The sequence below is a fragment of the Scyliorhinus torazame genome, chromosome 5 (genome assembly GCF_047496885.1).
Source record: "Scyliorhinus torazame isolate Kashiwa2021f chromosome 5, sScyTor2.1, whole genome shotgun sequence".
NCBI classification, from domain to species: Eukaryota; Metazoa; Chordata; class Chondrichthyes; order Carcharhiniformes; family Scyliorhinidae; genus Scyliorhinus; species Scyliorhinus torazame.
In genome coordinates, this window is record NC_092711.1 from 78127468 (window position 1) to 78149955 (window position 22488).

The 22488-nt window shown below is 48.0% G+C and overlaps 1 protein-coding gene across 1 annotated transcript in view; it reads left to right on the top strand.

The window, feature by feature from the left end:
• LOC140422634 (uncharacterized) overlaps positions 1 to 22488 on the top strand; it is a 111967-nt gene that overhangs the window by 50166 nt on the left and 39313 nt on the right. Inside the window, exon 4 of the mRNA XM_072507638.1 lies at positions 20722 to 20739. Within this exon, the coding sequence (XP_072363739.1) occupies positions 20722 to 20739 (18 nt within the window). The remainder of the gene's footprint in view (positions 1 to 20721; positions 20740 to 22488) is intronic.

The following is a 22488-nucleotide window of genomic DNA, read 5'->3' on the forward strand; positions in this document are numbered from 1 at the left end:
AAGGAAATTTGGCATGTCAGCTACGACTCTCCCCAACTTCTCCTGATGCACCATAGAAAGCATTCTTTCTGGTTGTATCACAGCTTGGTATGGAGTCTGCTCTGCCCAAACCGCAGGAAACGACAAAAGGTTGTGAACGTAGCTCAGTCCATCACGCAAACCAGCCTCCCATCCATTGACTCTATCTATAATTCCCGCTGCCTCGGAAAGGCAGCCAGCATAATTAAGGACCCCATGCACCCCGGATATAGTCTCTTCCACCTTCTTCCGTCAGGAAAAAGAGGCCAAAGTTTGAGGTCACGTACAAACCGACTCAAGTCTTCTCTACTGCCATCAGACTTTTGAATGGACCTACCTCGTATTAAGTTGATCGTTTCTCTACACCTTGCTATAACTGTAATTATTGATAATCTGCAGTCTCTCCTTCCTTCCCTATGTACGGTATGCATTGTTTGTACAGCATGCAAGAAGCAATATGTTTCACTGTATACGAATACATGTGACAATAATAAATCAAAAACTGGGGAGAGGTCATTCACCTGCTCTCGGTGTGGGAAAGGATTTACTCGAGTATTCAACCTGCAGTCACACCAGTGAATTCACACTGGGGAGAGGCCATTCACCTGCTCAGTGTGGGAAGGGATTCACTCAGTTATCTCACCTGCAGTCACACCAGCGAGTTCACACTGGGGAGAGGCCATTCACCTGCTCAGTGTGGGAAGGGACTCACTCAGTTATCTCACCTGCAGTCACACCAGCGAGTTCACACTGGGGAGTGGCCGTCCACCTCTCAATGTAAGACTGGATTGCATGTTTCATCGAACCTGCTGTGATGCCAAAAATGTCACAATCGATTACAGAGGTTGGATTCTGCTGTTATTGTTTCTGCTCTACACCCAGGGCTGCGTTTTGTTCATTCTGACAGGTGGTCAGTGAGGATGGTCGGAGGGTTTCTTTCTGCTGGACTGGCCGGTCTCACCACTTTGCCTCCAGTGGGTTGATGCTCTTTGAGTCTTGTTGCTAATACCTGGCTTCAAATTGCACAAGGATCACAGAGTGAACTGGTGTTTGGAAGTGTGAAGATATTTAGTTTCCATTTCTGTTTCAACACCCCCCCCCCCCAAAGCATGCCATGTTGCCATGGAGATGGGTCCTGGTGGTTACATGGTTCTTTTGTTTAATTTATCTGGGTGTTCCTCACAGAGGAAAACTATCAGGGTGTGAGGGGCAAGTTGTCTTGAGGTGGAGTGGGAAACTGATTGGTACAGGGAATACCTAATATTTAAGGAATTATTACATATTTATCAGGGATCGGTTAGCTCAGTTGGCTGGACGACTGGTTTGTGATGCAGAGCAAGGCTTACAGTGAGAATTCAACCCCTGTACTGGCTGGGTTTATTCATGAAGGCCCCGCCTTCTCAACCAGGCCCCTCGCCTGAGGTGTGCTGACCCTCAGGTTAAATCACCTCCAGTCAGCTCTCTCTCTGTCAAAGGGAGAGCAGCCTATGGTCCTATGTTGGTTTTGCAACTTTCATTTCACACATATACAACAAATATAGATTCCTTTGAGGAATAAAAATCCAACAGGAAAAGTGATGTAACCGTGGCAAACAAGAAAAGTTAAAGATTCCATGAGATCCATTAGAATTCAGCAAAGGAGGATCAAGAAACTGATGAGAGCAAACTGGCGAGAAACATAAAAAACGACTGGAAAAGCTTCTACAGGAATGTGAAAAGGAAAAGATTAGCGAAGGCCAATGTGGGTCCATTCCAGGCAGAGGCAGGAGAGTTTAGAATGGGGAATGAGGAAATGCAGAGAAACTAAACAATGTGTTTCTGTCTTCACAGAGGAAGATCCAGAAATTGTCCAAAAAATACCAGAGAACCAAGGGACTGGCAGAGATTAGTATTGGTGAAAAAGTCATCCTGGAGAAAGTGAATAAAACTCAAAGCTGATGATCTACATCCTAGAGTGTTGAACGAGGTGGCTGTAGAGATCTCCATTCCTCATTCTAAACTCTCCTGACTCTATCTGGAATGGACAAACCTTTTGTCTGAGCCAAACGTTTCCTTATTACGTAGCCATAGAAGCTTTTACATATTTTGCCAGTTCACATTCTATTCTATTCTCCCTTTGTTTCTCAGTGACTTGGTTGAAGAACTGAAGTAAATCCTCGGGAATGAATCATCACTTTGGACAGGTTCTGAGACAATTAAGTTCCGACTTCCAGGACAGAGTAACTATAATCGTGGAGTGTGATCCTCGGTTGTGTAAAAGGGCAAAGTTCTAGTTTATAGTTTAATGTGTAGGTTTCCGAGTTAAAGTAGCTTCTAGTTTGTTTGTTCATAAAACTTGAAGTCCCGTCGTGTGATCCTTTAATTTATTGACTGGGAATTTGATTTTTTATAAGAAGTTGCTGACCTTTATGGAGATCCTAATCCACAAGTTTTGTCTTCCTATTTGAGCCTTGGGCACCTTTCTGTCTCTATTGCTCGTGTCACTGACAGCCAGGTGATGGAGCTGAGGGCTGAATTTAGCTGAGAATAATGGGGCCTGTGGCCCAGTTGGGAAACTGCCATGGGCGTCGCTAATAGAGCCAGGAAGGTGCTGGAGCACTGACTGGGAACTGCACCTCCAACCAATCAGGGTTCAGGCGCGAGGGTGACCGGGGCTGATGGTGATGTGACCCCCAGGGTTCAGTGCCCCCGTGTCCAAAGCGGGGAGTCACGGAAACAGGGTACAGAGGAGCCAAAGGGAAACAAGTTGAGACCCAGAACATTGTGAACATCCTGTTACTCTGGTTGTCTTTGATCCTTAAGTAATTTTCTGTTAGTTTTTTTTAACCATGTTCTGTTTCATCAATAAACTTTTAACAGGAAAATATTTGAATTTGTTGGACTTTTCCTGATTAAATTTTTTTCACTTTTGGGAAAGTGGGTGAGAGGTTGACAGGCTCTATAACAGAAAGTGAGTCCCTCTAAGGTAATTGGTAAAGGAGCGAGAGGGGTAGAGGAGATTTGAATTTTCTTTTGACACAGTGTTTGAAAATGGGTTTAAGGAATCAATCGTGATTGACTAATTTATCAAGGTTCTCTGAGGAAGTGACAAGGGATGTCAATAAAGGGGAAGCTGTAGATGTGCTTTATCTGGATTTCCAGAAGGTATTTCCCAAGGTGCCACAGCAAAGGTTATTACACAAAATAAGAGCTCATGCTGTGGAGTCAACATATCAGCGTGGATAGAGGATTGGTGAGCGAATGGGAAGCAGCCATTCGTTATAAATGGGTCATTTCTGGGTGGGTAAGATGTGACAAGTGGAATGTCACCAGGATCAGTGCTGGGCTCGGAACCATTTACAATCTGTATGAATGTGGTGGATGATGGGATTGAATGGCGGCTAAATTTTCTGATGTCTCAAAGACCGGGAGGAAAGTAATTTGTGAGGTGGATTTAAGGATTCTGCAAAGGACTACAAACAGGTTAAATGAGTGGGCAAAAAATTGATAGATGGAGCATAACTTGGGAAAATGTCGATTGTCCACTTTGTCAGGAAGTATGAAATAAAACAATATTATTTAAATGGAGAGAGATTGCAGAACTCTGAGTTACAGAGGGATCGGGGTGCCCGATCCCAAGTTAGTCTGCAGGTACAGCAAGTGATTAGGAAGGTCAATGGAATATTATTGTTTATTGCAAAGGAAATCTAATATAGATGTAGGGATGTTTTGCTGCAGTTGTATAGAGTCAGAGTGGTTTACAGCATGAAAACAGGCCCTTCGGCCCAACTTGTCCATGCCGCCCAGTTTTTACCACTGAGCTAGTCCCAATTGCCCACATTTGGCTCATAACCCTCTAACCCACCTTTCCTATATAACTGTCTGATACAACCCTCTGTGTGAATAAAATGCCCCTCTGGCTCCTTTATATATATCTCCATTCTCACCGTAAACCTATGCCCTCTAGTTCTAGAGTCCTCTACCTTTGGGAAACGATGTTGACTATCTACCTTATCTATGCCCCTCATTATTTTACAGACCTCAATAAGATCACCCCTAAGCCTCCTACGCTCCAGGGGAAAAATGTCCTAGTCTATCCAGCCTCTCATAACTCAAACCATCAAGTCCTGGTTGCATCCGAGTAAATCCTTTCTGCACTCTTTCTAGTTTAATAATATCCTTTCTATAATAGGACCAAAAGTGTACACAGTATCCCAAGTGTGGCCTTACTAATGTCTTGTACAACTTCAGCAAGACGTCCCAACTCCTGTATTCAGTGTTCTGACGAATGAAACCAAGTATGCCGAATACCTTCTTCACCACCCTGTCCACCCGTAATTCCACCTTCAAGGAGTTATGAACCTTCTCGATCTCTTTGTTCTTTAACTTTCCCCAACTCCCTACCACTAACTGAGTAGGTCCTACCCCGATTCGATCTACCAAAATGTATCACCTCACATTTATCTAAATTAAACTCCCATCTGCCATTCACCGGCCCACTGGCCCAATTGTTCCGTTGCAATCCTAAATAACCTTCTTCACAGGTAATTATGCCACCAATCTTGGTGTCATTTGCAAACTTACTAACCATGCCTCCTACATTCTCATCCAAATCATTAATATAAATAACAAATAACAGTGTACCCAGCACCGATCCCTGAGGCAAACTGCTGGTCACCGGCCTCCAGTTTGAAAAACAGTCTTCTACAATCACCCTTTATCTTCTGTCGTCAAGCCAATTTTGTAACCAATTGGCTACCTCACCCTGGATCCTGTGAGATTTAACCTTGTGCAACAACCTACCATGCGGTACCTTGACAAAGGCCTTGCTAAAGTCCATGTAGACAACGTCGACTGCACTGCCCTCATCTACCTTGTTGGTTAACCCTTTAAAAAACTCAACCAAATTTGCACATTCTCCCCATGTTTGCGTGGGTTTCGCCCCCACAACCCAAAGATGTTCAAGGTAGGTGGATTGAACACGCTAACTTTCCCCTTAATTGGAAAATAATTAATTAGGTACTCTAAATTTTTTTTTTTTAAAGAATACCTTCCAACAACTTATCCACCACAGATGTTAGGCTCACCGGTCTTTAATTCCCAGGTTTTTCCCTCTGGCCTTTCTTAAACAAAGGCACAACATTTGCTACCCTCCTATCTTCAGGCACCTCACGTTAAGGCTATCGGCGATAAAAATATCTCTACTAGAGAGTAAATCTCCCTCGATCTCTACTAGGGAACCTGCAATTTCCCCCCCCTAGCCTCCCATAACATTCTGGCATACATTTCATCAGGTCCTGGGGATTTATCTACCTAGATGTGCTTTAAGCTTGATCTCACCCCATTCCCCGCTCCACTTTGTGGGTAAGCTGCGATCCCAAAACCAAATTTTAACAGTCCCAGCTCACCATACCTTCCATACTGTCACTCCTAGCCTTGGCATCCAGGGATGGTTTTGCTAACCTGCCTGTGTATCTGCACCTGGCAGTGTTTGATGACAGAGGGGAACTGGAGCTTTACTCTGCATCTAACTCTGTGTTGTACCTGTCCTGGAAGTGTTTGATGGGGACAGTGCAGAGGAGGATATACATTATATCTAACTTTGTGCTATACCTATCGTGGGAGTGTTTGATGGGGACAGCATCGAGGGAAATTTACTTTGTATCTAACACCATTTTGAAACTGCCTTGGGAGTGTCTCATGGGGCAATGTAGAGGGAGCTGTGCTGCAACGGATTAGAGAATGGTTCAAGCTGGCACTTGGTACTCAGATTTTCCAGTACAGACACCCTTCACTTAAAAAATAATATTTCATTCCGAGATCAGAAAAACCATCACCGGTTCCCACTGTTCTCCCCCCCCCCCCCCCCCCCCCGCAGGTCCAGGGGGACAGTGAGAGTCCTGAACATTGTTGTACAGTCTGCTTGATATTTCATATGAGCCTTTTTCTGTTCCATAGAATCCCTACAGTGCAGAAGGAGGCCATTCGGCCCATTGAGTCTGCACAGACCCTCCAATACGGCACCCCACTCGGGACCACTCCTCCACCCTATCCCCGTAACCCCACCTAACCTTTGGACACTCAGGGGAAATCTTTTAGAATGGCCAATCCACCTAACCTGTGCATCGTTGGACTGTGGGAGGAAACCGGAGCACCCGGAAGGAACCCACGCAGACGTGGGGAGGAAGTGCAAACTCTACACAGTCACTCAAGGCCGGACTCGAACCCTCTCCCCTCCCTCTGATCTCCAGTCAGTCTCTGTTCGAATGAAAAGAGCCCCAGTTTCTCGAATCCCTCCTGGTAACTGAAGCCTCTCTTCCCTGGGATCATCTCAGTGAATCTCTTCTACACCCTCTCCATGGCCTTGACATCCTTCCTGGTGTAAGATCCCCAAAACCTGATCTAATATTCCAACTGCAGCCTAACCAATGATTTGTTTTGGTTTACATGACCTCTGTTCTTTTGTATTCCACACTTAGAATTACAAAACCTTGGATCCCATGTGATTTTTAAACACTTTATTAACTTGTCCTCCCACATTTAAACATTTGTGTATCTTTTTGGAGACATTAACATAACATGGCTGAAATACATTGACATCCAATGTCTGCTATAATGTGTGTTATGGGAGAGAGAAGTTTAGTCTGAGTTAGAAACTCAAGCAGGCGCTTCACTGCAGACAGGTCACCGTGGAAACGCTGATAAGACATTCCTTCACTGCAGACAGGTCACCGTGGAAACGGTGATAAGACATTCCTTCACTGCAGACAGGTCACCGTGGAAACGCTGATAAGACATTCCTTCACTGCAGACAGGTCACCGTGGAAACGCTGATAAGACATTCCGTTTCACAGAATCGACTTATTGGAAACTCTAATCAGATCAGGGCCTCAGGACAGAGTTTGTCTGTTAATAACCTCAACATAAACGTAAACCAGAGTGAATAATGGAACCGAATTTTAAAAATTAACTGAGAGTACCAATTATTTTTTTTCAATTAAGGGACAATTTAGCATCGCCAATTCACCTACTCTGCACATCTTTGGGTTGTGGGGGTGAGACCCATGCAGACATGGGAGAATGTGCAAACTCCACACCGAGAGCCGGGATCGAACTGAGTCCTCAGTGCCATAAGCAGCAGTGCTAACCACTGTGCCGCCGCGCTGCCCTTGGAACAGATTGAATTCTAATGTATGGTGTTTATAGCTACAGCAATGGAACTATCAGAAATAACATTTTTTTTTTTTTTAATGTTTTTATTCTCCATTTTCCTTCAAAATGTACACCCCACCCACAGATAGTAAACGGTAACAAATACAAAATCAACCCCCTGAACAATAACAACGATCCCATCCTCCCACCACCCCAAACAACAGCCCACCAGTCAATTTATGCATCCAATAAAACAAACCCTCCCACGGTGGAAACAAAAAAAAAAGGGGAAAAAGGAACCCGGGACCGCCCATGGTCACTATTGACCTACAGAGTCCACTCCCCCTCCCCACCCTACACTCAACGCCCTCCAACCTCTGAAAGAGTACCATACATGATACCCAAGAGTTGTGCACCCCCCCAGTTTCCAACTCGTCCCATCCACTGCCTCTTGTAAAACCCCTCCCCCCAACCTCGGTTCCTTCCCCCCCAACTTTCCACCCCGGCTAGACCACTCAGATCCTGTTCTGCCAGGTTCCGATGGCCGCAGCCCCTCCCCCCACCTCACTCCCGTTCACTGGCCAGCTTAAACCGGCCAGCGTGGAGGCCCCCGCCCGGATCCCTTTCCCCCTTGCCCGGCCCTAGGAAAGCCCAGAAATCCCCCATTAGCACACACACTCCGCATATCCACCTACACCCAAAGAGCCCTCATTTCGAGTGAAAGTCCCATCACTTCCCTTGTCAAAATATATACAACATTGACTCCTTTAGCCCATACACCCGCGCGCAGTGATACAAAAAAAAAGAAAATACAGTCATGAGGTTACATCGGCACATGGCCTTTTCTCAATTTCTCAGTTCTGCCACAGTCCTTCTGCCTTCGCAAACTCCTCCGCTGCTTCCGCCGTTCCAAAATAAAAGTCCCTGAGCTTGTAAGTCACCCTCAGCTTCGCTGGATATACAATGCCGCACTGCACCTTGCTAATGTACAGTGCCCTCTTCACCCGGTTGAAGGCAGCCCGCCTCCTCGCCAGCTCCACCGTAAAGTCCTGGTATACACGTATACCAGCACCAGCCCACTGCACCACCCGCTTCTGCTTGGCCCAGCTCAGGACTTTCTTCTTCACAATGTACCTACGGAAGCTCAGAGTCACTACCCTTGGCAGCTCACTCGCCTTTGGTACAGGCCTCCACGACCGATGAGCCCGATCCAGTTCATATCGGGAGGGATCCTCCCCCTCCCCAATAGCTTCGCCAGCATCAAGGCAAAATACTCAGTCGGCCTCGGTCCTTCAACTCCTTCGGGCAGCCCACAATCCTCAAATTCTGTCGCCTGGAGCTGTTTTCCAGGTCTTCCATTTTTCCTCGCAGATCCTTGTTAATGTCCATCACCTTCCGCATCTCCTTCCCCATCGAGGCAAGTTGATCACCGTGCTGCAATAACGTCTCCTCCACTTCCTTCAGCGCCTCCCCATGCTCTCGCACATCCGCCACTGCGCTCGTCACCGGGGAAATCGCCTCCTCCACCAGCACACTCAAAACCTCTCTCATCTCCTTCCTCATTGTCTCCATGTATTTTGTAAATTGCCTTTCGAATTCCGCAGCCATCACCTTAGTTATTTCTTCAGCCGTAAGCAATGCGGCCTCCCCTGGTGCTCCAGCCTCCATTTTCCTTGGTGACCCCGTGGTGACCTTTCCACTCCCCGACGGACCTTCAGCTTTTTTCCTAATGGACTTTTTTTGCTCACCCTCGACATTTTTCCTCACTGTGCCTTCACGATGCCGCCTCTGTGCCTTCTCCCTGCTTTTGCCGCATCCGTGGACCCTGGGACCGGGCTTAAAGCCCCGAAAATGCCGTTCCCAAACGGGAGCCCTCCATTGTGCGGCCGCCTCCCGCCCGCCGTCACCGGAAGTCCTTCAGAAATAACAGAATTAACAGGCAGGGTAGTTTAGGGAGAATGAGGAAATTATTGAAGAAAAGTAACTTCTGGGAACCGGAGAATGTGTCCTTGTAAATCACAGATTAGAGAAATTCCTGCTGTCTTTTCATCACTTGCTGCATGAACTGTGTTCTGTACTGAGCACCAAACCTCAATAGATATATTGCACTTTGTAACAGTCCTGCACAGATTGACCATGAAGAAGTGAGGCTGGTTAGCTGAGTGAATCCGTTCCCACACATGGAGAACATTAACGGTCACTCCTCAGTGTGAACAGGTCGATGAATCTCCAGCTCTGATTAAATCTATTCCACAGTCCCCAGATTTCCAAAGCTTCTCCCAGCGTGACTACGTATCGTTCGAAAGGCCAGATCATCGTCTAAAACATTATCTACATTCAGAACACGTGAACTGTTTCTCCCCACATTGAACAGGGCTTTTTGTTTCCATGGTTAAAGGCTGACGGTGTTCATGGCCACGGAGGGATTTGACAATATGAATGCAAATTTTATAATGGAGGCTTTGCTTAATCAGAGCCAGTGTAGGTCAGTGAGCACAGCGGTGATGGTGAACAGGACTTGGTGTGAGAAAATACACGGCCAGCAGAGTTTTGGATGATCTCACGTTTCCGTGTGGGGTGAATGTGAAAGGCAGATAGGAATGTATTGGAATCAAGTCTAAAGGTAACAGGGGCATGGATGAGGGTTTCAGCAGCAGATGGGCTGGGGTGGGGGGGAGACAGGTGACATTATGGAGATTGAAATATCTGGTATTAGTGATGGTGTGGATATGTGGTCAGAAACTCACCTTGGGGTCAAATCTGACACGGAGATTGTGCAGAGTGTGGTTCAGCCTCAGATAGTTCCCAGGGAGAGGGATGGACTCGGGAGTTAGGGATCTGAATTTCTATTGGTGACTGAAGACAATGGCTTTGGTCTTCCCAATTTTTAATTGGAGGAAATTTCTGCTCATTCAGTACTGGATGTGGGATAAGCAGTTTGATAATTGAGTAACAGTGGAGGAATGGAGCGGGATGGTGGTGAGGAAAGCTGGGTGTTGTCAGTGTACATGTGAAAACTAACACGGTGCTTTTGGATGATGTCACCTAGTGGCAGCGTGTAGATGGGAAATAGGAGTGGCTGAGGATAGATCCTTGGGGGACACCGAGTACAAGGAGTTGGAGAGGAAAGAGGTTTTGATCTGGTAGTTTGCAATGATGGTGGGGTTAAATATTTTTTGAGGATGGGTGATGGTGCATTTAAAGATGAGCGACAGGACGAAGAGAGAGAACTATGAACAATATCACACAACATGGAGAAGTTGAATGGTCAGCAGTTTTGTGAGAATGTGGTTAAACAGTAATAATCAAACAATCTTTATTAGTGTCACAAGTAGGCTTACATTAACACTGCAATGAAGTTAATGTGAAAAGCCCCTAGTCGCCACACTCCGGCGCCTGTCCGGGTACACAGAGGGAAAATTCGGAATGTCCAATTCACTCAACAGCACGTCTTTCGGGACTTGTGGGAGGAAACCGGAGAAAACCCATGCAGACACGGGGAGAGCATGCAGACTCCGCACAGACAGTGACCCGAGCTAGGAATCGAACCTGGGACCCTGGCGCAGGAGGCAGGTCAAATGGACAAGATGAGCTATGATGAAGATAGAGGGCAGGAGACAAACTGGAGAAAGAGGAGTTTGGAATTTTCGAGACAGTTTGGCCCAGTGGTAGAGAGGAAAGCAGCAGAGGCAGCTGACCAGATTGTCTCAACCTTAGTGAGAAAGAAGCTTCATGAACTCCACACACTTGAGGTGAGGATGGAGGAGAGGGAGAGACCTTCAAACAGAACTAACTTGTGATGGGATGTTAAAAGATTCGAAACACACTTGTGTTAAATCATTGACTTTTATCCAGAATATTATCCCTTATAACTGGGTTAGCGTTTATAAATATGAGTCAAACCCGAGTCCAATGAACATGCTTCAGTCCTGGATGTGATTAACAGCAAAATCTAATCACAGCAGTTACTTGTGAACCCGCTGGTGTCTCAGCCGGTTGCCTGAGTGAACGAATCCCTTTCCAGGTGAATGGCCTCTCCCCAGTGTGATCCGCTGGTGTAGAGTGAGTTGAGATGATCGTCTGAACCCAGTCCCACAGTCAGAGCATCTGAATGGTTTCTCGTCAGTGTGAACACATTGACACCAGGCATTTAAAAGGTCTCTCATTATTGTGAATCGGCTGGTGTGTCAGCAGTTGGGATGACTGAGTGAATCCACACCCACACTCAGGGCAGGTGACAGGCTTCACCCCAGTGTGAACTCACTGGTGCATCAACAGGCTGTATGACTGAGTGAATCCACGCCCACACTCGGGGCAGGGGACAGGCTTCTCCCCAGTGTGAATGTGTCGCTGGGTTGCCAGGTCAGATGGGTAATTTAACACCTTGCCACAGTCCCCACATTTCCATGGTTTCTCCCTGCTGTGACTGCGCTTGTGTTTTGACAGACCAGATAATCGGCTGAAGCTTTGTCCACACACAAAACACGTGTACGGTTTCTCCCGACTGTGAACTGTGCTTTTTCCTTCCATGTTCAAAATCTGATGATATTCAGGTTACGATCAGTTATACAACAGTCAGATTTTGATGTGGTGCTTGGTTGGAGTTTCCCAATTGCACATCCTTCCCTGCTGATACCCTGTGAAATTTAGTTGAAACGGAAAAAAGGGAGTGAGAGAGAACCCACAAAACACAAAGACAGGTTGTGAAATTGAGCTGAATGAATCTGGTAACTTGTGGGGCCGGCACTGGAAAAAAGTGACCATGAAAACTGTTGAAACTTTTGTGAAAAGTGAACTAGTTTGTTAATGTCCTTCAGGGAAGGGAACCTGCCGCCCGGTCTGAGCCCACACAAGATTCGGGCCTCTGCAAGAACACAAGAAATAGGAGCAGCAGTAGACCATTCGGCCCGTCGAACCTGCTCTGCCATTGAACACGATTGTGGTTGATCTCAGTCTTCAATTCCACTTTCCCGTGAGCTCTCTGCGTCCTTTGACTTCCTGAGAGACCAAAAATCTCACCATCTCAGCCTTGTATATATTCAACGATGGTCACAGTAACTTCTTTGCAGTGTTCATGTAAGCCTACTTGTGACAATAATGATTATTATCATCCACAACCCTCTGGGCTAGAGAATGTTATGTGAGAAAGAGAGTGAGAGAGAAAGAGAGTGAGTAGTGGGGGAGAGAGAGAGAGACAAAAAGATTGATGGAAAGGGAGAGTGAGAACGGAGTGAGGGTAACAGCAAGCAATGGACCAACAACTGAATCACAATTTGACAAAATCTCCTGAACCCTTAACCTCCACCATCTGGATGGACCAGGACAGCAGATGTATGTGAACATTGTAGCCACCTGGGTGGTCACTTCCCAACTTAAAATGGAGAACCGCAAAGACTAAAGGGAAATTCAGCCAACACAGGCAAAAACGAGCAAGTGCAGAAATCCTGTGTGTTGGAACCTGCAAAAACCAGACAGCACAAAAACCAGACAGCACTGAAACCAGCAGCTATCTGCATAGCAATGAGCGATTCCAAGGCACAATTGCAACACTTAAGGTGAATAAAACCAAGCCAGACTCCTCGGCGCCAGCAGGAGCCAAGACAAAGGAAGGCCAACGGACATTTAGGGAACAACTCCAGTATTGGAGAAATCGTTCCAAGTGATCGGGACGCAGTCCAATCACTTGGAACCAGATACGGGGTCCGCCCCGAAGGGCGGGAAGCCCCTGGGGACTATAAAGTAAAGTTCAAATCGTCCTTCTTGGCAGGGTCACTCAACAATGCGAATCAACCCCTGAGAGTGAACTGCACAAGCGGCCACATCAACCAAGTAAGTCTCCAGTCAACGCACGCTACGAGATAGGCGCTCCTAGCTACCAGTTCATACCAGCTTTTGAATCCTGCAGACTCAGATCGAACGAAAGGCCATTTGTTCCCCTGACTTGGTGGGCCAATTCCGAGGCTAAGTATAGGCCTTTTAGTGATAGAGAATAGTCTAGAAAGTAGAGTTTATGCATGAGTAGTGATTTACTGTGTATAATAAATGTGTTTTGATTTGAATCTTACTAATTGGTGTGTTGAGTTATACCTGGCGACTCTAGAGCAAAGGTTATAGAAACAGAGCAAATTAAGTAAAGATACAACGGGCAACATTTAAGAGCCAACCAAAAGTTAGCAACAACATCACCACTTGAAAGTTCCTTTCCAAGACACAAACTGTCTGAACCAGTGCTGGATGAGCAGAACTTTCCTCCATTTAAATATTGACAAGACTGAACCCATTCCCTTTCATGCCCGCTACAAACTCCACTCCCTTGTCACCAATTCCATCCCTGTCCAATGACTGAGGCTGAAGCTGACTGTTCAGAACCTTGGTGGAATAATTCACCCCAGATGAGCTCTTTTTAAAAAAAATATATATTTTATTAAAGTTTTTCGATCAAACAAAAACAAAATTTTCCCATTTTACAACTTTGTAATAATATATACATTGATCGTTTTTTAAATAAATAATATGCTAACGGCAACGGCTAACAAAATAAGAAACAACAGAAATAGTAACTAAAATAGTAACTTCGTAAAATCTAATATAAATAATATATAAACACACACATAAAACCCCTGAAGACCCAAATGAGTCCTCCCCCCCCCCCACCCCTGGGTTGCTGCTGCTACCTTTCCTATTTTCCCTTATCGCTCTGCGAGATAGTCGAGGAACGGTTGCCACCGCCTGGTGAACCCTTGAGCCGAACCTCTTAGTGCGTACTTTATCCGCTCCAATTTTATGAACCCTGCCATGTCGTTTATCCAAGCCTCCACTCCCAGGGGTTTAGCTTCTTTCCACATAAGTAGAATCCTTCGCCGGGCTACTAGGGACGCAAAGGCCAAAACATCGGCCTCTCTCGCCTCCTGCATTCCCGGCTCATCTGCAACCCCAAATATAGCCAACCCCCAGCCAAGTTCGACCCGGACCCCCACCACCTTTGAAATCACCTTTGCCACACCCACTCAGAACCCATGCAATACCGGACATGACCAAAACATGTGGGTGTGGTTCGCCGGGCTTCCCGCGCATCTCCCGCACCTATCCTCCACTCCAAAAAATCTACTCAGCCTTGCTCCAGTCATATGCGCCCTGTGTAGAACCTTGAATTGTATCAAGCTGAGCCTGGCACACGAGGACGAAGAGTTTACCCTACTTAGGGCATCTGCTCACAGTCCCTCCTCAATCTCTTTCACCAGCTCCTCCTCCCATTTTCCCTTCAGCTCCTCTACCATCGTCTCCCCCTCGTCTCTCATTTCCCTATATATATCTGACACCCTACCATCACCCACCCATGCCCCCGAAATCACTCTGTCCTGGATCTCTTGCGCCGGGCGCTGCGGAAATTCCCTCACCTGTTGCCTCACAAATGCCCTCACTTGCATATAGCGAAATGCATTCCCAGGTGGCAACCCATATTTTTCTGTCAGTGCTCCCAGACTCGCGAACGTCCCGTCTAAGGACAAGTCCTTCAATTTCGCAATTCCTGCTCGCTGCCAAGATTTAAATCCCCCATCTATCTTTCCCGGGATGAACCTATGGTTGTTCCTTATCGGGGACCACACTGAGGCACCCGTCACTCCCTTATGTCGTCTCCACTGCCCCCAAATTTTCAGAGTTGCCACCACCACTGGGTTTGTGGGTGTATTTTTTCGGGGAGAACGGTAAAGGCGCCGTCGCCAGTGCTTTTATGCTAGTTCCCCTACAGGATGCCATCTCCAGTCTTTTCCACGCTGCTCCTTCCCCTTCCCTCATCCACTTACATATCATTGACACGTTGGCGGCCCAATAATAATCACTTAGACTCGGCAGTGCCAGTCCCCCTCTGTCCCTACTGCGCTGCAGGAACCCCCTCTTTACTCTTGGGGTCTTTCCAGCCCACACAAAGCTCATAATACTCTTGTCCACCTTCTTAAAAAAGGCCTTTGTAATCAGTACAGGGAGGCACTGGAACACAAAAAGAAACCTCGGAAGGACAACCATTTTAACCGCCTGCACCCTGCCCGCCAATGACAGGGGCGCCATGTCCCACCTCCTAAAGTCCTCTTCCATCTGCTCTACCAGTCGTGCCAAGTTAAGCTTATGCAAGGTTCCCCAGTTCCTGGCCACCTGGATCCCTAAATACCGGAAATCCCTTGTTACCCTTCTCAACGGTAAATCATCTATTCCCCTGCCCTGTTCCCCGGGGTGTATCACAAACAGTTCACTCTTCCCCATATTCAATTTATATCCTGAAAATTCTCCAAACTCCCTGAGTGTCTGCATTATCTCAGACATCCCCTCCACTGGGTCCGCGACATACAACAACAAATCATCCGCGTATAGTGACACCCGATGCTCTTCTACTCCTCTAAGTACCCCCCTCCACTTCCTAGAGCCCCTCAGCGCTATGGCCAGTGGCTCAATTGCCAACGCAAACAGTAACGGGGACAGGGGACATCCCTGTCTTGTACCCCTATATAGTCGGAAGTGGTCAGATCGTTGCCTATTTGTAATCACACTTGCCACCGGGGCCCTGTACAGGAGCTGAACCCATCTAATGAACCCCTCTCCAAATCCAAATCTCCTCAGTACTTCCCACAGGTAGTCCCACTCCACTCTATCAAATGCTTTCTCTGCATCCATCGCCACCACCATCTCCGCCTCCCCCTCCGGTGGGGGCATCATCATCACCCCCAGCAGCCTCCGTATATTAGCATTCAATTGTCTCCCTTTAACAAACCCCGTTTGATCATCATGCACCACCCCCGAGACACAGTCCTCTATCCTCGTTGCCATCACCTTGGCCAAAAGCTTGGCATCTACGTTCAAGAGGGAAATAGGCCTGTATGACCCGCACTGCAGCGGGTCTTTGTCTCTTTTCAAGATCAGCGATATCGTCGCCTCCGACATCGTCGGGGGTAGTGTCCCCCTTTCCCTAGCCTCATTAAAGGTTCTCGTCTGAAGTGGGGCCAGCAGGTCCACGTATTTCCTATAGAACTCCACCGGGAACCCATCCGGTCCTGGGGCCTTCCCTGCCTGCATGTTCCCAATTCCTTTTACCACCTCCTCCACCTCAATCTGCGCTCCCAGTCCTGTCATCTCCTGTTCCTCAACCTTCGGGAACTCCAGCTGGTCTAAGAAACGCATCATTCCCTCTTTCCCTTCCGGGGGTTGAGCCTTATATAGCCTCTCGTAAAATACCTTAAACACCCCGTTCACCCTCTCCGCTCCCCGTTCCATCTTTCCCTCCTCGTCCCTAACCCCTCCGATCTCTCTCGCCGCCCCCCTCTTCCTAAGTTGTTGGGCCAGCAGCCGGCTCGCCTTCTCTCCATATTCATACTGCACTCCCTGTGCCTTCCTCCATTGTGCCTCCGCCTTACCCGTGGTGAACAAGTCAAAGTCCGTGTGCAATCTTCATCTTTCCCTGTATAGCCCTTCATCTGGAGCCTCCGCATATTGCCTATCCACCCTCAAAATCTCCCTCAACAATCTCTCCCTTTCTTTACCCTTTTGTTTCCCCTTATAGGCCCTTATGGAGATCAGTTCCCCTCTAACCACTGCCTTCAGCGCCTCCCAGACCACTTCCACCTGGACCTCTCCGTCATCATTAATCTCAAGGTACCTTTCAATACATCCCCTCACCCTTACACATACCCCCTCGTCCGCCAACAGTCCCATATCTAATCTCCAGAGTGGGTGCTGTTCCTTTTCCTCTCCTACTTCCAGATCTACCCAATGTGGGGCATGATCTGAAATGGCTATAGCCGAATACTCCGTTCCTGCCACCTTCGGGATCAGCGCCCTTCCCAGGACAAAGAAGTCTATCCGGGAGTAGACTTTGTGGACATGGGAGAAGAAGGAAAACTCTTTACTCCTTGGCCTAGTAAATCTCCAGGGATCCACTCCTCCCATCTGCTCCATAAAGTCCTTAAGCACCTTGGCCGCTGCCGGCCTCCTCCCGGTCCTAGATCTGGACCGGACCAGCCCTGGGTCCAGCACCGTGTTGAAGTCCCCCCCCATTACCAACTTTCCCATCTCCAGGTCCGGGATGTGCCCCAACATACGCTTCAGAAAGTTCGCGTCATCCCAGTTCGGGGCATATACATTCACCAGCACCACCGCCTCACCTTGCAGTCTGCCACTCACCATCACGTATCTACCCACACTGTCCGCCACTATGGTCTTCGCCTCAAACAATACCCGTTTCCCCACCAGTATTGCCACCCCTCTATTTTTTGCATCCAAGCCCGAGTGGAATACCTGTCCCACCCATCCTTTTCTTAATCGGACCTGATCCGCCAGTTTCAGGTGCGTCTCCTGAAGCATGACCACGTCTGCCTTTAGCTTCTTTAGGTGCGCAAGTACCCTTGCCCTCTTAATCGGCCCATTCAACCCTCAACCCTCTCACGTTCCACGTGATCAACCGGGTTGGGGGGCTCTTTACCCACACCCCCCCCCCTCGTCGGCTAGCCATCCCCTATTTTAGACCAGCTCCTCACCCGGTTCCCACGCACCCGCTTATCCCCCCGACAGCGCCCTCCCGTCCCGACCATCCCATCCCGTAACAGCTCCCCCTTCTCCTTAGCAGCAGCAACCCAGTTACCACCCCCCCCCCCCCCCCACCGCTAGATCCCTCTCTAGCTTAGTTGCTCCTCCCATATTGCTTCCGGAAGTCAGCAAACTCTGGCTGACCTCGGCTTCCCCCGTTTATCCTTAGCCCCCATTATGTGAGGCCCCCTCCTTCCTGCGCCCCCTTTTCCCGCCACAATTTCCATAGCGCGGGAACAAAGCCCGCGCTTCCCTCTCGGCCCCACCCCTGATGGCGCAGCTCCCTCTCTCCTTCCCCCTCCCCTTCCCCACCGGCGCCCACATTTCTTCGTGACCCCCCCTTCGAGGGGAAAGAAAATGTTCCCCCATCTGATTCACAGTCCCTTGCCACCACCTCACTACTTCATTTCAAACACTCTTTCTCCAATCTTGTCCAACTTCTCCTCTTCAATAAATGCTCACGCCTCTTCTGCCGTCTCAAAGTAGTGGTGTTTACCCTGGTGTGTAACCCACAGTCTTGCCGGCTGCAACATTCCGAACTTCACTTTCCTCTTGTGGAGCACCGCCTTGGCCCGATTGAAACTCGCCCTCCTTCTCGCCACCTCCGCACTCCAATCCTGATACACGCGGATCACCGCGTTCTCCCACCTGCTGCTCCGTGTCTTTTTCGCCCATCTCAGGACCATCTCCCTGTCCTTGTATCGGTGGAACCTCACCACTATTGCTCGAGGTATTTCTCCTGGCTTTGGTCTTCTCACGAGGACTCGATACGCTCCCTCCACTTCCAGGGGGCCCATCGGGGCCTCATCTCCCATTAAGGTATGGAGCATTGTGCTCACATACGCCCCAACGTCCGCTCCCTCTGCCCCTTCGGGAAGACCCAAGATTCTTAAATTCTTCCTCCTCGAGCTATTTTCCAGGGCTTCCAGTCTCTCCATACACCTCTTATGCAGTGCCTCGTGCGTCTCCGTCTTCACCACCAAGCCCTGTATCTCGTCCTCATTTTCGGCAGCTTTTGCCTTCACTCCATCTCTTGGGTCTTCTGAGCCTCCTTTAACCCCTCAATCGCCTGCAGCATCGGCGCCAGCACCTCCTTCTTGAGCTCCTCCACACATCGGCGGAGGAACTCCTGCTGTTCCAGGCCCCATACCAACTGGCCTCCCTCCGCCGCCATCTTGCTTCTCACTTCCCTTCTATGCCGCTGCTCCAGAGGATCCTCCGCAATCTGGCCACTATTATCTCTTCTGTCCATTCACATCCGGGGGGACTCCCTTCTATGTCGCCTCATAGTGGGTTTAGCCTTCGAAAATTGCCGTTGGGGCTCCCGATAAGAGCCCAAAAGTCTGTTAAAACGGGAGGTGCCGAAACGTGCGACTTAGCTGGTCATTGCCGCATCCGGAAGCCCAGATGAGCTCTTGACCACAGATCTACATCGTCACCAAGATTGCCGACTTCCACCTCAGGAACACAGCTCAACTCCACCTTAGTCTCTGTTCATCTGCTGCAGAAACCACCATCCATTCTTCTGTTACCTCTCAAACAAATTATTACAATACACTCGCAGCCAGACTCCAACAATAAACACCCTCCAAAGCTCTGCTACCCATGTGCTTACTCACACCAGCCCCTGATCTACAAACGTTTCCTTTTAAAAGGCACAAAAAGTTTAAATTTCTCATTGTTTTACTCCAAGGTAATGACCATCCTGATCTCTGTAATCTCCTCCACACACACCCCTTTGAGATCTCTGCACTCATTTAATTCCAGCCACTTGAGCATTCCTGATTTTAATCTCTCCACCATTAATGAGTTGCCAAGGTCACAATTTCCTCTTTAAAACTCTCCGACTCACTTTCCTCCGTTAAGATTCTCCTTAAAATCTAATATCTCCTCTTGTGGCTCAGTGTCAATTGTTATTTTGTAACGTTTCTCTGAAAGTCTTCAAAGTTTTATTCCGTTCAAGTCACAATATAAATTCGAATTATTGTCACAGCCCTGGACATATATTCTGCCCCATAAATAGGAATTTGTAACTCAGAGTGAAGCAGTTTGCTGGACATTCTGTCATGAAGACACATTTCAAAAATGTTGCCCCCAACAATGATGGCGACTGAGCCTGCGCTCTGCTGCTCGTGCCCCAATAAAGATGGTGGGTCCGCATACGCACTGCTGCGAGTGATCCAAAGAAGGATGCCGAGGGCGCATGCGCACTACTGCTCGTGATCCAAATAAGGGTGCCGAGGGCGCATACCCACTGCTGCCGCGAACCCAATATTGAGACGGCGCATGCGCACGTCTGCCAGAGTCAAATAAAGATGGCGTTTGCTTAATCTTGTCTGTAACAAAGCTGCAGCTCCCGCTCAGATCCCCAGGTATTGGTAGGTCATTTTTCCGGATTTTTGGTCTATATAACATGTGCACGAAGCGTGCCTAACGACCCTCCTGATTTATCTCTCCCTCCGTCCCGCCATTCCCAACTTCACGGATTGTGGATCCAAGATAGAACCTTTTGCTGCCTCGCCATTAATCACATTGCGCATGCTTCACTCAGCCCAGTCCCGCCGCCTCGTTCGCGCTGATTGGTTGGAGGACCAGTCGCTCCCAACCGGTCCTCCGGATCTGTCCACTCTTCACCTATTGGTTCGGTGCTGCCGTCAATCACTCCGTGCATTGTGATGTGTCAGGTGAGAGGTCAGTGTCGGGGGGCGGGGTTTAGAAATCACGAGTGCGGCCCCAGAGCTAAACAATGAACATTCTCCACTCTCACTGTCCACCGCTTCCGGCTTCTCTCCACAAACAACCTCACAGAGACCAGGGGGGAGACACTGACCCAGTGACAATGTCACTGTATGAGAGGAAAAGTCTAATGGCACCCCTCCTGTTCAAAAAGGCAGAAAGTAGGAAACTAGTTAGTTTAATGCCTGTTGTTGGGAAACTGCTGGAATTCATTATTGAGAAGTAGTAACTGGACATTTGGAAAGTCAAACCGCAATCCATCAGTCAGCGTGGTTTGGTGCAGTGTTTGACTCACTTGTTGGAGTTCTTGGAAGATGTGACAGGCCAGGTGGATAATGGGGGTCCTGTGGATGTATTTGGACTTCCAAAATACAGTTGATAAGGTGTCACACAAAAGGTAATAAACAAGGTAAGATCCCACGGGGGTTAGAGGTAATATATTAGCTTGGATGGAGGATTGGCTAACCAACAGACAGCAGAGAGTGGGGTTAGATTATATTAGATTTATTGACACATATCTTGAGGAAAAACATTTTTACCCAGAGGGTGGTGAGGGTCTGGAATGCACTGCTGAGGAGGATGGTAGAGGCGGGTTGCCTCACATCCTCTTAAAAAGTACCTGGATGAAGACTGGCACATTATAACATTCAAGGCTATGGGCCAAGTGCTGGCAAATGGGATTAGGTAGGTGGGTCAGATTTTGATGTGTTGGTGCAAACTCGATGGATCGAAGTGCCTCTTCTGCACTTTTGCTGATAATACAAAGTTCGGTGGCATCGTAGACAGCATTGATGACAGCATAAAACTGTAAGAAGATAATGATAATAATCGCTTATTGTCACAAGTCGGCTTCAAATGAAGTTACTGTGAAAAGCCCCTAGTCGCCACATTCCAGCACCTGTTCGGGGAATTGAACCATGCTGCTGCTGGCCTGCCTTGGCCTGCTTTCAAAGCCAGCGTTTTAGCCGTGTGCTAAACAGCCCCTGATATAGATAACATTCAGCAATCAGCCCCTGATATAGATAACATTCAGCAATCTCCTCGTTACTAATCTCCTAGTTACTCCCCAACTTAGTTAATTACTCTGATGTCACATTTCAGTTTTTGCCCCCAGTCCAGATATCCAACAGGTAAGTTATTTATACTTACTGATGGCAGCAGGGTGGCGCAGTGAGTAGCACTGCTGCCTCACGGTGCTGAGGTCCCAGGTTCGATCCCGGCTCTGGCTCACTGTCCGTGTGGAGTTTGCACATTCTCCCCATGTTTGTGTCGGTTTTGCCCACACAACCCAAAAAGATGTGCAGGGTAGGTGGATTGGCCACGCTAAATTGCCACTTAATTGGAAAAATGAATTGGGTATTCTGAATTTAAAAAAAATAAAATGTTCCGAAGCTGCTCCTCCTCGGATTCGCACCAACTCCGCTCCCTGCCGGCTAGGCCGTGAATCCCTGAGGTAAGTTATTTATGTTTACTGTTCCGAAGCTCCTCTCCCCGAGTTCACACCAACTCCGCTCCCTGCATTGGCGAGGTTCATTTACCTGAGTGTCTGGAAAATCATTAGGGCAGTAACTGTCCTGTAAGGTAATAAGTCCTTTTGCTTCCCAATTGGCCGAGGAAGGCAGTGTGTCACAAGGATGGATGTGTTGACCGATTAATGGCTGGAGGATGGGGGCAGGTCATGTGATCAAACCTCCAGGAATACGTTTAATCAAAGTTGGCGAGAAGAGAATGTTGTGAACTTCTATCCTAAACTGACAGTGAGGTTTCTGTAAATTTACAGGATAATGGAAGTGGAGGTTTAACAGATGGGAAAAGCAAACCAAACGTCACATCGCAATCTGACAGAGTCACTCGATTCATCAGAACCTGAATTTCAGCAGCATCTGGGTGTGGAGGGGTGCCATTAGACTTTTCCTCTCATACAGTGACATTGTCACTGGGTCAGTGTCTCCCCCCTGGTCTCTGTGAGGTTGTTTGTGGAGAGAAGCCGGAAGCGGTGGACAGTGAGAGTGGAGAATGTTCATTGTTTAG